Raw genomic sequence first — 14,751 nt, 5'->3', positions numbered from 1 at the left:
TGTGAGGAATTGTATTTATCTTCTTGCTTTTCATATCTATAGTACAAAAAGCGTCACAAAACAGTTCCTGGCAAGCAGCTTTCAGCACTGCAGTCTGACCAGTCAACCACGAAGGCCATAATTTAATCTCAGTTTTGTTAGTTCAGTATATTTAGTGCCACACAAAGGTTGTATTTCAAGTCTTGGCATGGTTATAGAGAACTATTATTATATTGTTATTATAATTATTATTATTATTATATTTCTTTCCTCAACAGGTTTTCTTCAGTGTTGTGATGAGCAGCTATTGTATTGGCCAGGCATTTTCCCACCTTGAAGCCTTTTCTATAGCTAGAGGGGCAGCATTTGGTATATATAAAGTAGTTGATCAGGTAATGCATAACAAATGGGATAATTCATATTAATTTGATAATTTTGCTAGCAATTTGAGCAAGTATTTATGTAGTGGTAATAACTGGGCTTTGTATGGGATACAGCATGTTATTAGATGTGGTGGAGAGCTGAAAGTTCTTTCATCATGCTAAATAATCCAGTGACTTGGGATCTTTCCCTATTCTCTAGCAAAAAAGGAACCTTCTTTCCACTGGTTGCACTAAAATCTCAGAATTCCCATGCCCAGATTCAAATTCATTTGCAAGCATTTTTCCTCTATTTGCTCGAGTTATACTATTTTGCAAAAGGTGAATGTTTGCACATACTGTATATATGAAGCAAGCAGAATCAGATGTGGTTGATTTCCATATGAAAAATAATATAAAGCGAAACAAAGCGGGTGTTCTAAGGGTGGCCTACTGGTTTTTACATGATAAAAGATGAATCTTTGGCTTGTGAGGAAGGAAAGGAAAATCCACTTTGCACCGCAAGTGCACTTGGAAGTAAAGTCGCTGTAGATCTGAGGGGGACATGCAAGGAAAATAAAAAGCAGCATTTTAGCTTGCACATGATTGGATGATAAAATCAGCAGAGCTTCCACTCATTTCAGATCTACCCCTTAGATTTAGAGCGACTGGACTTCCAAGTGCACTTGCAGTGCAAAGTGGATTTGCCTTTCGTAAATAAACCCCATAGTCTCTGTATCTGAAAATGGTGAGAGTTTGGCTTATCTGACATTCTGACTTGGAGGGAAGTGAGCGTGTACCAGTTTATACTGTGGCTAATATCCATGAGCCTTTTTCACACACAATACTCATTTGGAGACCCCAGAGCATTTAATGAATACATAGAACTTTGAATATATTCATTTATATCTGCCCCACATTTAAGCGCCTACTACTGTTCAGAAATAAATTGTTAAGATGGCTCCCTCCATTTTTTGGTATTTGTTTTTGCCTCCCCAGAACAAACGGAAATTTCTCCTTTTTTGTTTCTCTGACTGTTTTTATATATGAAATGTATAATGAATTAACTGTCACAAGCATATTTGGTAAACTGAAGAAGCGACATGCTACCGCAAAGCGCGTAATTGAACCATTGCACTGGACAGTAATTCTGTTTTTTTCTGTATGCTTTCATAAGTGGATCCAATTATGTTTTTAAGATTTTTTAATTGCTGTACAATAAAAGTTATGTATTTTTTATATTTATATATAAGATTTGTGTGTGTGTGTAACTGGACAATCATGTAAATACCAGCAGGCCACCCTTAGAACACTCACTTTGTTTCTCTTTATATTACTTTTCACTATTTAGTTGGGTTAGTGACCTCCTGGAATATTATATTCATGACTCATAGTGTGTGCTAATGCACCCCACGATTTACTCAATACATCTTGTTGCTTTCCATATAATTCAATTATGGATCAAAATTAACTATTCATCAGTACAAAAGTGGTCAGTTAATCAATTATGGCTCACGTTATAAATATACTTCAAAGAGAATGGAGCAACAACAGAGGAAATAACCCTACAGGATCTAGAAATTTGCAAATTTTAGTATGGTGCACCACTGTAAGACAATTTCCCAGTATCATGCCTCTTTCACATAGGTGTTCCTTTCCTTCCATTTTTCATCCATCTATTGATGGATAAAAAATGAACAGGTATTTGTTTCTATGGACAAATGGATGAAATTCTGTGTACATCCGCATCCATTCATTTCCGTTTTTTAAATAGAACAGCCAGTGTTCTGATCTGTTAAAACAGAACAGATGTAAATGGATGCTGTCCATTCTGTTTATGTCTGTTTTTAGGCAAGAAACATTTTTTTGTGCATTTATCACCTCTGATTGGTTTCTGCAACAGTTTAAAAAAAAAGGTGGCAAAACAGATATAGACTGATGTAAACTGAACTAAACTGAAGATGGATGTGCAAACTGATGTTAAGGCCCCTTTCACACAAGGCGGACTCCGCTCTGGTCTGCTCTCTGATCCTCACTGAGCAAGTAGATAACTGGTCCATGTCTGCACTGCTAGTGCAGAGTGAACACAGACACAGCCCGTTCTCCCCTGTGGGTGTTCAGATGTAAACAGACTGCCAGTCAGTTTACCCCCAGCTGCCATCCGATCCGTTAGACCAGGGGTCTGCAAACTTTCGAAACAAGGGCCAGTTTACTGTCCTTCAAGCTTTATAGCGGCATAGACTGTGACCAATGGCAGTAGAAAATGTCCTGGTGTCAGTGGGAGTAAACAATGCCCCACCTTTGGTATTGGGGGGGGGGGGAATAGTGCTCCATTATTGGTGTCATTGCAAGGAATAGTGCCCCATCATTGGTGTCAGTGGGAGGAATAGTGCCTCATCATTGGTGTCAGTGGAAGAAATAGTTCTCCATCATTGGTGTCAGTGGGAGGAATAGTGCCTTATTTTTGGAGTTTGTGGGAGGAATAGCACTGCATTGTTGGTGTCAGTGGGATGAATAGTGCCCCATTGTTGTCAGTGGCAGCAGTTGTGCCCCAATGTTGTTGACAGTGGGGGGAATAATGCCCCAAGGGCTGGATAAAAGTAAGCAAAGGGCCACTCGGGCTGCAGTTTGGATGCCAGTGCACTCAAGAGGAGGGGAATGGATCCAATCCATCTGTTTTTAGTTTGGATTGGATGTAAGTGGGTCCGCTGTTCCATAGAGAAGAATGGAGGGCCCGATCAGGTCATCCTGAAAAACAAACAGATGGACTCAATCAGACCACTTGTGTGAAGCAGCCTAACTGATGTAATCTGAATCTGTTTTCATCAAAGTTTTCTAAGCAAAAAACATGACTGAGCAGATTTTGGTATTCAGCCAAAAAAGGTCAACATTTCTGAGTTGTCCTGATATCTGTTCTCTACTGAATTAAAATTATTCTGGCCTTTCATTTTTACTTCATTCAAAAGTTTATAAGCATGTTGATCATTGAAATTACTTTAAACATCAAATGTCTGCCAAATCTTAAGAAGACAGAATTTAATTAAAGCACATACATTAGTATAACTTTAAATTAATTAAAATTCAAAGCGGTTCGGTCAAATTTTCTTTCAGACGAGGTCCGAATTGAATGTCTGTGCAATAACTAAGATTATTCACATCACAGTTCCCTTCTTAGATCAGTGTCCTCAGTACCCCTGCACATAATTGCCCCTCATTTGCATTGTAGTCTCCCCTTTACATTAGTATCCTCAGTCGGCCTCCCCCTCCCAGCACACACACACATTTATATCACAGTCCACCATCCACATTACAGATCCTTATCTTTTGATCACACCCCCCCCCCCTATTTTACATCACAGTGCCCCCCTCACATCAGTCACCCCCTTCACAGCAGTATCCAAGCCCCTTCACATCAACCCCCATTTCCCATTACAGCAGTGTCTTAGCCCGCTGTTGCCTGGATCTGGGTTACAGGAGTGTAGAGCTAAGTGCACTTCTATAACCCATAGGAAAAATATGGCCAAAAGAGCTTTGACCATACTTCCCCTTTAAGCTTTAAATAATCTCACACCCACAATATTCCCTAACCTCTAAGTCCTACACTTACCCATCCACACTCCTTAAAAACCTTTACTGTGCTGCCTAATTGGAGCTGCACTGCCATCTCGCGTAAAGTCTCAATCTTTACCATGCATATTCTGTGGAATCCCAATGCATTTCCATTTGAAGACTGTCCACCAATAGTAGCAGTTAATGTAAAAATTTGAAAGTACAGTTATCCTTTATAGCAGATGGTTAACAATTTGCCCCTGCCTGATGGTTCCAGACATCTGCAATTGACAGCTTTTCAATGGAAGGATACAGACCAGATATTATGAAGGGGAATGTGGAATTAAGAAATATCCATTTTTGTTATCCATCACGTCCAAATGTTCAGGTAAAGTAATCAAGCCTTTTAAAAAAAAAAATTTAACTCAGTGAAAGATTTTGAGGCATGGAATATTTTTGCATAGTCCCAATTATGCATACCTGGCAATGCCCCTGAAAGCTAGAAATCATGGCTGTAGGCACCACTGCTCTGTTGATTTCCACTTGCTTCCAGGGCCTCTGCTGAGTGGCCAGGCCAGATGCATTATAAACACAGGAGATCAGATACTCGGCACAGTAGCCATTCAGAGAATGCTTTGCATTTTCTAAAAGTCTGCAAAAGTGCTCTATGATTAGATGAGGTGGATAGGTGGAGCGGTGACATTACAGTCTCCACCTTGTCCAATCAGAGAACACTTTGAATTCATTCAGAAAAAGTTGCCAGGGAGATCAGCCAGATATGGTATATGCAGTGGGTAAAATAAGTATGTCACCATTTTTCTAGGTAAATATATTTCTAAAGGTGCTATTATAAAAATGTAACCACATGCCAGTAACAACCCATGCATTCCATACATACAAAGAAACCAAAACAAATACGTTCAGAAATTAAGTTATGTGTAATAAAATGGAATGACACATGGAAAAGGTATTGAACACATGAAGAAAGGGAGGTGCAAAAGGGCGTGGAAAGCCAAAACACCAGATAAAATCTATCAGTAATTAGAAAGCAGTCCTGCCCCTTGTCAGTGCAAATTAATATTAACTGGTTCAGTCTCAACTTATGGCCTATAAAAAGGTTTCTCATTACCAAGGTGTCACACAAGAAACCTCTCATGATGGGTAAAGTAAAGAGCTCTCTCAAGACCTTAACAACAGTATTGTTGCAAAACATACTGATGGAATTGGTTACAAAAGAATTTCTAAACTTCTGAATGTTCCAGTGAGTTCTGTTGGGGCCATAATCTGGAAGTGGAAGGAACATCATTTCACCATAAACCAGCCACTACCAGGTGCTCCTTGCAAGATTTTTGACAGAGGAGTGAAAAGAATTATCAGAAGAGTTGTCCAAGAGTCAACTTGCGGAGAGCTTCAGAAAGACCTGGAATTAGCAGATAAAATTCTTTCAAAGAAAACAGTAAGTAACGCACTCAACCTCCGTGGCCTGTATGCACGCTCACTGTGCAAGACTCCATTGCTAAAGAAGAAGCATGTTGAAGCTCCTTTAAAGTTTGCTGCACAACATTTAGACACGCCTGTGAAATACTGGGAGAATGTAATCTGGGTAGATGAGACCAAAATTGAACTCTTTGGATGCTATAATACACACCATGTTTGGAGGTCTAATGGTACTACACATCACCCCAAAAACACCCCCATATCAATAGTGAAGTTTGGAGGTGGAAACTTCATAGTGTGGGGCTGTTTTTCAGCATACGGTACTGGCAAACTTTATATCCTTGAAGGAAGGATGAATCAAAAAATGTACCAAGACATTCTTGATAAAAATCTGCTGCCATCTACTAGGACAATGAAGATGAAACGAGGGTGGACATTTCAGCAAGACAATGATCCCAAACACAAAGCCAAGGAAACCTTCAAGATTTGAAGACTGTTTGTCACACCCAAGCAATGCATGCGACTAGTTTCTCCATACAGGAGGCGTCTTGAAGCTGTCATTACCAACAAGGGATTTTGTACACATAACTTAATTTCTGAACTTATTTGTTTTGGTTTCTTTGTATGTATGGATTGCATGGGCTGTTACTGACGTGGCGAAAATTTTATATCAATAGCACCTTTAGAAATATATTTACATAGAAAAATTGTGACGTGTTCAATACCTATTTTACCCGCTGTACATACTGTAGTTACCTTAATTCAAGCTGGACCAGTGTAACTGTGTAAAATACAGTATATCATGCCTGGAAATCTTTAAAACAGAGAATTTAATATTAATTTAATATTTTATTAGTTTAGTTTATGTGATTCCTAAAATTATATAAGTTTTTTCTAGTCTTTTTTTATGTGACTAATTTGGGGTATTATTAATTTTGCAACACTTAGATTTTGTTTTAATTCAAAGCACTTACATTTTTTTTATTCTTCAGGTTTTAAAAGGACTTAATTTGATGGTGAAATCTGGTCAAACAGTGGCACTGGTCGGCCAAAGTGGATGTGGCAAAAGTACCATAGTACAGCTACTGCAGAGACTGTATGATCCACAGGAGGGAGAGGTAAATATATTTGTTTATTTCCATAGGATTCGTGAAAAAAACTTTCTATTGGCTGAAGAAATCTCATTTGGTACTATTTATTCCCTGCATATCTTGTTATCTTTTTTTTTCAGATTTTGGTTGATGGCCATAATATACAGTCGCTAAATGTCAGGCACTACAGAGAGTTAATTGGTGTGGTCAGCCAAGAGCCTGTACTGTTTGGTACAAGCATCAAAAACAACATAAGATATGGGAGAGAAAATGTGACTGATGAAGAAATTGAGAAGGCAGCTAAAGAAGCCAATGCCTATGACTTTATCACGAGTCTTCCTGATGTAAGTATCTCTCAATTAATTAAAATCAAACATTTTTTGGACCATTCCAGCTATGCTTAAAGCAGACTTTAAATCCTCTTTGCAGCAGGCCTTGTCCTCCCCCTTGCTGCTGGCTAGGTAAGGTAAGGAGCATATTAATAGTGTTGAAATACTTACCTATAACTAGGATCAGGTTCTTCTGTGTACAGTGGCCATCATTTCCCATGCCAAATACTGCTTGCAGCCACTGCTTAGGGCTAAATCTGTTGGACCTGTTTGAAAATCTATCTCTTCACATTGCTAGTACCACTCATGCATTGTCAGAATCTGGTGATGATCACGCCAGTCCCAGAATTCATGCAAGTCATTTGGGTATGGGTAGATATCTTCCTTACCATATATGTCCATCTATAGTAAAACTGGTGATACAATTGCCTTTCCTGGCATACTACTTTATTTTTTTTCCACACTGTAGAAATTTGAAACCCTAGTTGGAGAAAGAGGAGCTCAGCTAAGTGGTGGCCAGAAGCAAAGAGTAGCCATAGCTAGAGCCTTGGTCCGAAATCCTAGGATACTATTACTGGATGAAGCCACCTCCGCCCTTGATACCGAGAGTGAATCCATCGTACAATCTGCTTTAGATAAGGTAATGCTGCTTTGTGGGTCAAGAGTCAAATAGGGTGGTGAATGTTTTTTTTTTTTTAATTCCAGAAGCTTAGAACTTGTTTAACAACAATATGAAATGACTGCATATTTTAATTGCAATTATTGTGATTATATCTGACTCCTGGGCCACATAGTGGGAACACAACTAAAATACCAAGAGCTCCACTTGCTGGTTGAATTGTCAAGTTGAGCCTACTCAGCTTCCTTGGGTCTTGGGTTTTTGTCCTTTTTGGACATGAAAGTTATTATATATGGGAACCTTTTAGTGGGTTTAATTACATACAATTTTTGTCCTGTAATTATAGTTATAATTTTGATATGATTAAAGTCTAAATTAATATCAATTACCATCCAATATATAATTGTATTTTTCTAAACAAATTAATCTACTTAGATAATGAATTTAACAAATTTTAATTAATTAAAATGAAACGGAAAAATTTATTTAATTCATTATTGTACCACATTTAATCAGGTGGGTTAAAAGATGGTATATGAGAACCAGAGTCACAATTAAAATTTTAAATAAAATAATAAATTACATTGACACCTCAGTACGGAAAATTTTGCTTTACTCTATTTTTATTTTATTTTTAGTTTTGTTCGATCTTTGCATTATTTTTGCCTGTTTGACGTGCTTCCTGCTGTGGTATATCCCAGTGCGGTCCTTTTCAGGGTTTTTCAGGGATCCTCCAAATCATGCACACTTATCTCTGGTTAAAAATCTGAGTTTGAGTTGAAATATTTCAGAATTATTCCATTTGAATTATTATGCTCTCTCTGCTGGTTCTTTGTAGTGACCCCAGCATCTTTTATATGTGTGTGTCCCCTACTGCTTTTTATATTTGTGTGTCCCCATCTACCTTATTTAGGAAGTCTTTACACACACACCTATCCCTGTGCAGATTTGAGTTCAATATTTTCTTTCATACAGATTGAAATGCCTTATTCATGGTCCTGTGTTCACAGTAGTATCAGAGTTATGCAGTTGTAGGTATATGGTTATCTAATGTGTCTAATTTAGATCGACAATCCCATGCACCTGCATTACCTCAGGTGTTTCCCATACGGTTCGGAATTTGGACTGACATGCCTATGTGGGTGGCACCTTATATGTGATTCTTTAATTGATTGATTGATTTTCTCTAACCCCATATATATGGACAGTCGGCCCATCTTCTGGCAGCTGTCTAAGATGTCTAAGCACCCTACTGTGGTGTGAAATGCATCAGTACTTTTGTCGCTATGCCTCTGATGTCTCTGTAGCCATATAGATTCTATTGTCTTCAATAAAGTTGTTACAATGGTGTGTAGCTGTCCAGCTTTTTCTTAATTTCCATATACCTTGGGTCTAGTATGCAGCTTAACCACCTAATAACCGGCCCATAGCCAAATGACGGCTACAGGGTGGTTTGTTAACTCTGGGAGGGTGTACAGTGACGTCCTCCCAGAATTCCGCTCTCGCACACCCCCTGTGGCGCACACCCAAGAACTTCCGTGACCACCGGGTCCAGAGGACCTGGCGCATCACGGATCACAGTGAACGGCAGTCAAATGAAGGAGCGATCACATGTAAACAAACCGGCATGATTTCCGGTTCCTCCCTCTCCTCTCCGTCCAGTGTGAACGAAGAGGGGAGAGATCGGTGGCAGCAGTGCTGTGGGCTGCATGTGTAGTGCCCACAGCGCTGCTTAGTGACAGATCCATCCATCCATCCATCCATGCTCACCCATCCATACTCTGCATACCCATCCATACTCTGCATACCCATCCATACTCTGCATACCCAGCCATGCTCTGCATACTCATCTATACCCATCCATACTCTGCATACTCAGCCATACTCTGCACACCCAGCCATACTCTGCATACCCATCCATACTCTGCATACCCAGCCATGCTCTGCATACTCATCTATACCCATCCATACTCTGCATACTCAGCCATACTCTGCACACCCAGCCATACTCTGCACACCCAGCCATACTCTGCATACCCATCCATACTCTGCATACCCAGCCATGCTCTGCATACTCATCTATACCCATCCATACTCTGCATACTCAGCCATACTCTGCACACCCAGCCATACTCTGCATACCCAGGCATACTCTGCATACACATCCATACTCTGCATACCCAGCCATACTCTGCATTCCCAGCCATACTCTGCATACACATCCATACTCTGCATACCCAGCCATACTCTGCACACCCAGCCATACTCTGCACACCCAGCCATACTCTGCACACCCAGCCATACTCTGCACACCCAGCCATACTCTGCATACCCAGCCATACTCTGCATAGTCTGCATACCCAGCCATACTCTGCATACCCATCCATACTCTGCATGCCCAGCCATACTCTGCATACCCATCCATACTCTGCATACCCATCCATACTCTGCATACCCATCCATACTCTGCATACCCAGCCATACCCTGCATACCCAGCCATACCCAGCCATACCCTGCATACCCAGCCATACTCTGCATACCCAGCCATACTCTGCATACCCAGCCATACCCTGCATGCCCAGCCATACTCTGCATAACCAGCCATACTCTGCATAACCAGCCATACTCTGCATACCCAGCCATACTCTGCATACCCAGCCATACTCTGCATACCCAGCCATACTCTGCATACCCATCCATACTCTGCATACCCATCCATCCATACTCTGCATACCCATCCATCCATACTCTGCATACCTATCCATACATACTCTGAATACCCATCCATCCATCCATCCTCAGCAGTACTCATCCATCCATCCATGCTCAGCCATCCCAGCCATACCCATCCATACTCAGCCGTACCCAGCCATACTCAGCCATACCCAGCCATACCCAGCCATACTCAATTGTACTCAGTCATACCCAGCCATACTCAGCCGTACCCAGCCATCCCATCTATACCCATCCATACTCAGCCGTACCCGGTCATACTCATTCATGCTCAGCCATCCCCATTAATGCTCATCTATCCCCATTCATGCTCATCCATGCCACAGGCGATTCAGTTCGCATTGTGCGCTATATAAGTATTTCATTCATTCATTCATTCATTCACATCCATGCCACTACAGTGCCTCACAAAAGTGTAATAGATAGTCAAATTAGATTTGAAACTTATGTCCCTAGAACACCTGATGGTGCCCCCTGCATGTTGGTCCTCTGTATGTGGCCACGCTGTGGAAAAGTCTCACACATGTGGTATCGCCGTACTCAGCAGGAGTAGGAGAATCTATTTTGGGGTGTCATTTTTGCCATGTACATGTTATGTGTTAGAAATATTGTGTAAATGGACAACATTGTGTAAAAATAAAATGTGTTTTCATTTTCTTTACACATTTTCCAAAAACTTGTTGAAAAAAATGACATGTTCAAAAGACTCGATATGCCTCATAGATTATACATTGGGTTGTTTTATTTCCAAAATGGGGTCATTTTTGGGGCGTTTCCATTGTCCTGGTACTCCAGGGCCTTCAAAATTGTAAGCCCCCATACACATGGTCGGACATTCCGACGGAAAATGTCCGATCAGACCGTGTTGTTGGATAATCTGACCCAGTGGCGTAACTAGAACCTTCAGGGCCCCGATGCAAGAAACCATGAAGGGCCCCCCTGAACCCCAGGCAGGGCCCTTCCCTCCGAGTCCGGCGGTGGAACTCCAGTGCGTGGTCACAGCTATGACCTTTGTGAGGCCCGTAGTTCCACCACTGGTATCAGTAGTTTTTTTTTATTATTTTCTTTTTAATTGGGGGACTGTCCCTGTCTGGCTGGGGAGAACAGACATCAGACTGAGTGGCAATGCATGGAGCAGGAGAGGGGTACTCTGAGGAGCCGGCTGAGGACACAGGTCATGCAGGGAATGCACAACTAAAGAGCAGCCAGTGCGATAGTCGAGCATGGAGCTCTGCTAGTTACCCTCCACCTCTAGCCACCCGTGTGCATGGTGCACTGGTACCCCTAGCTGCCTATGCTGCTGCCGGCCATATGTAGAGGGGGCTGCATGGGCCCTCTGCATCACAGGGCCCGGTTGCCGTCGCAACTGCTGCACCCCCTATAGTTACGCCCCTGATCTGAACGTGTGTGGGCGCCATCTGACTTTTTCCGTCGGAATGTCCAACCAAAAAAGTTTGAGAGCTGTATATAAAATTTTCCGACAACATGATCCAATCGGACTTTGTCCGATCGTTTGTAGAGAATTCCGATCGGAAAAAGTGCCACACGTGCTATTGGCTACTAGCCTGAACGTAGTCCCTTCGTAACGAACGAACGTCATCGCGTTCTGAACGATCAGATTTTCCGACAACTTTGTCTGACCATGTGTATGCATCACCAGTTTCAGACAAAATCTGTCGGAAAAAAATCTGACGGATTTTGTGGTCGGAATGTCCGACCGTGTGTACAAGGGCTAAGAGGTAGTCAAGAAATTATATGTGTAATTTATGCTCCAAAAATTCCTGATTGCGCTCCCTGCATGTTGGGCCTCTGTGTGTGGCCACGCTGTGTAAAAGTCTCACATATGTGGTATTGCCATACTCAGAAGGAGTAGTAGAATGTGTTTTGGGGTGTAATTTGTGCTATGTGTATGCTGTGTGTGAGAAATAACCTGCTAATATAACAATTTTGTGGAAAAAAAAAAAGAAGAAAAGAAAATCTTAATTTTGCAAAGAATTGTGGCAAAAAAATACAACTTCAAAAAACTCACCATGCATCTTACTAAATACCTTGGAATGTCTACTTTCCAAAAAGGGTTCATTTGGGAGGTATTTGTACTTTCCTGGCTTGGTAGGGCCGGTTCACACAGGGGGCGATGCGAGGCGACACCGACTTGCCTCGCCACGACCTGCCGCGACCTCAGCGGCGACTTGCAAATGACTTCTGTATAGAAGTCAATGCAAGTCGCCCCGAGGTCGCCCAAAAGTAGTACAGGAACCTTTTTTCTGAGTCGGAGCGACTGGAGTCGCTCCTCTCAGAACGGTTCCATTGTACAGAACGGGGGCGACTTGTCAGGTCGCGGCGAGGCAAGTCGTGTCGCCTCGCATCGCCCCCTGTGTGAACCGGCCCTTAGGGTCTCAAGAAATGAGATAGGCTGTCAGTACTTCAGGTGTGATCAATTTTCAGAGATTGGCACAATAGCTTGTGGACTCTATAACTTTCACAAAGACCAAATAATATACACCAATTTGGACTATTTTTACCAAAAATATGAAGTGGTATAAATTTTGGCCAAAATATATGAAGAAAAATTACTAATTTGCAAAATTTTATAACAGAAACGAAGAAAAATGCATTTTTTTACAGAATTTTCGGTCTTTTTTCTTTTATAGCGCAAAAAAACTCCAAAAAACTGCGGTGAATAAATACCACCAAAAGAAAGCTCTATTTGTGTGAAAAAAGGACAAAAATTTCAAATAGATACAGTGTTGCATGAGTAATTGTCATTCAAAATGTGAGAGCACCGAAAGCTGAAAATTGGTCTGGTTATTAAGGGGGTTTAAGTGCCCAGTGGTCAAGTGGTTAAGGGTCAGAGAATGTTAAATTCCATCAGAGACATCTCACTCTGGTATTCTGCTTTCTGTCAAATACTCTTTAAGGGCCAGTTCACACCGCATGCAGTCCAGTGCACATGGAAAGTAAGTTATATGGTTTTCAATGGCATAGTTCACACCAGTGCTTGCAGTTCCAGGGCATTCCAGTTGCAGGAAAAAAAGTAGAACATGGTGCATTTTTCTTGCACTGGAATGTACTGGAAGGCACCAGAACGCACCTAAATGCACCAAAAACATACTGGAACACACATGTCCTTATTTAGGAATAAGAAAAAAAGAGGGGGAAAAATGCAAAGGACTGCATCAAAACCGCGCATGCAGAAAAGCATATGGAACACATTCGGACTGCGTTTTTATGGTGTGAACTGGAAAACATGTTTCAGGGATCCCAAGTCTAACATGTTGTTATTGTAAAAGATATGAATACGCCAACGTGTTTTTTTTTTTAGGCCAGCAAGGGTCGCACAACAATTGTCATTGCTCATCGCCTGAGCACAGTATGGACAGCAGATCGTATTGTAGTGTTGGAGAATGGGACTATTGCTGAACAGGGAACTCACGTGGAATTAATGGAGAATAAAGGAATATATCATTCACTAGCAACAGCTCAGGTACAATTATGTGAGACCAAAAAATATTTTGTTGTACTGAGATAAAGCGTATATGGCTAGTTCAACTACTAAGAAATAAACGTATGTAGCACTAACCCTCGAAGGAGCTGCTGGTTAGATTTTGGATTACCGTTACCTTCTGTTCTCCTCGCTGTACGTCTAGGGGTTCCCATGGTAGATGGCCCAGTAACTTGAGAGACCGACAACAGATCCACGTGAATGGATTTTATTTGCAAAACATAGACAATGAACAGTCTTTTAAATTGGGATCAGAGGGTTGGAAAAGGAATTCAGGTACTCTTAGTGTCAAAGTCAAATTGTTGAAGAACTTGCTTACTTTGACTGCATCCAGAGAATAGCCATTTACAACTGGATGATCACTCAGGTTGGACAGCCCCTCTTTCACAAGGCCTAGCAGCCAACCGGGTGCTTACCCAAGAACAAGTCTCTGCCACAGACGTTGTTGTAGAACGTACAAGACAATGTCTCTGCCACAGACATTGTTGTAGAACACGTAGGGAAACTAAGCTTGAAAACACTTGTAGGATACCTGGATCTTTCAGCCAGCTTAGCCATATCCACAAGACCGGATTCTCTCGGTCACTTCAGCCCTTCCAGGCTCTTACTAAGAAACCAATCCGTACTTGGTCTTCTGAAGAGTCCTCCCCTAAAATGCTTGATGTCACTGGGTCTATCCCGAACTGGAGACGGCACCCAACCACCTCAGAATCCTTCTTTTCGTTTCCTTGTCTTGGGCTAGCCAGCCACGAGACATCAAAGGCGGGTGGATCCACACCCCAGGCCATAGCCTTCCTGGGGGCTGGTCAGGAAGACCAGGACCATGAAGTCAGCACATCATTCTGGACCGGAACTCCAAACCACGTGACATTCACATCTTAAATACCCTCTCCCAGAAAGCACAGTGAGAACGCCCCTCCCACTGGGCGGGCTCCGAGAGAGAGTAACTTAAGCACCTAACCAGACCATGGTTCCATGCCTGTCAGAAGAGACAGTGCCCCTTGTGGCCAGGCTGAACATTTCACAGTCCAGTCAGACTGATGCTGAAGTCTAATTTAGACAATTGTACCCAAACCAAACTGCAGTTTAGGCAATTTTAACTTTTGAAAAAACGCATAGCACGTGCTCTTCAGGAGCCACCGCTACACTTAC

At 41.7% G+C, this 14,751-nt stretch overlaps 1 protein-coding gene across 2 annotated transcripts in view; it reads left to right on the top strand.

The window, feature by feature from the left end:
- ABCB5 (ATP binding cassette subfamily B member 5) overlaps positions 1 to 14,751 on the top strand; it is a 172,422-nt gene that overhangs the window by 112,965 nt on the left and 44,706 nt on the right. For both annotated transcript variants that reach the window (XM_077491248.1, XM_077491247.1), the window contains exons 10-15: positions 258 to 371; positions 4,165 to 4,275; positions 6,317 to 6,442; positions 6,556 to 6,759; positions 7,214 to 7,384; positions 13,420 to 13,581. In XM_077491248.1, the coding sequence (XP_077347374.1) occupies positions 258 to 371; positions 4,165 to 4,275; positions 6,317 to 6,442; positions 6,556 to 6,759; positions 7,214 to 7,384; positions 13,420 to 13,581 (888 nt within the window). The remainder of the gene's footprint in view (positions 1 to 257; positions 372 to 4,164; positions 4,276 to 6,316; positions 6,443 to 6,555; positions 6,760 to 7,213; positions 7,385 to 13,419; positions 13,582 to 14,751) is intronic.

This window comes from Lithobates pipiens, unplaced genomic scaffold (assembly GCF_037356315.1).
Source record: "Lithobates pipiens isolate NorthernLeopardFrog02 unplaced genomic scaffold, aLitPip1_a1.2 Scaffold_19, whole genome shotgun sequence".
NCBI lineage: Eukaryota > Metazoa > Chordata > Amphibia > Anura > Ranidae > Lithobates > Lithobates pipiens.
The sequence above is the reverse complement of the archived record's forward strand: the minus strand, read 5'-3'. Positions and strand labels throughout refer to the sequence as shown.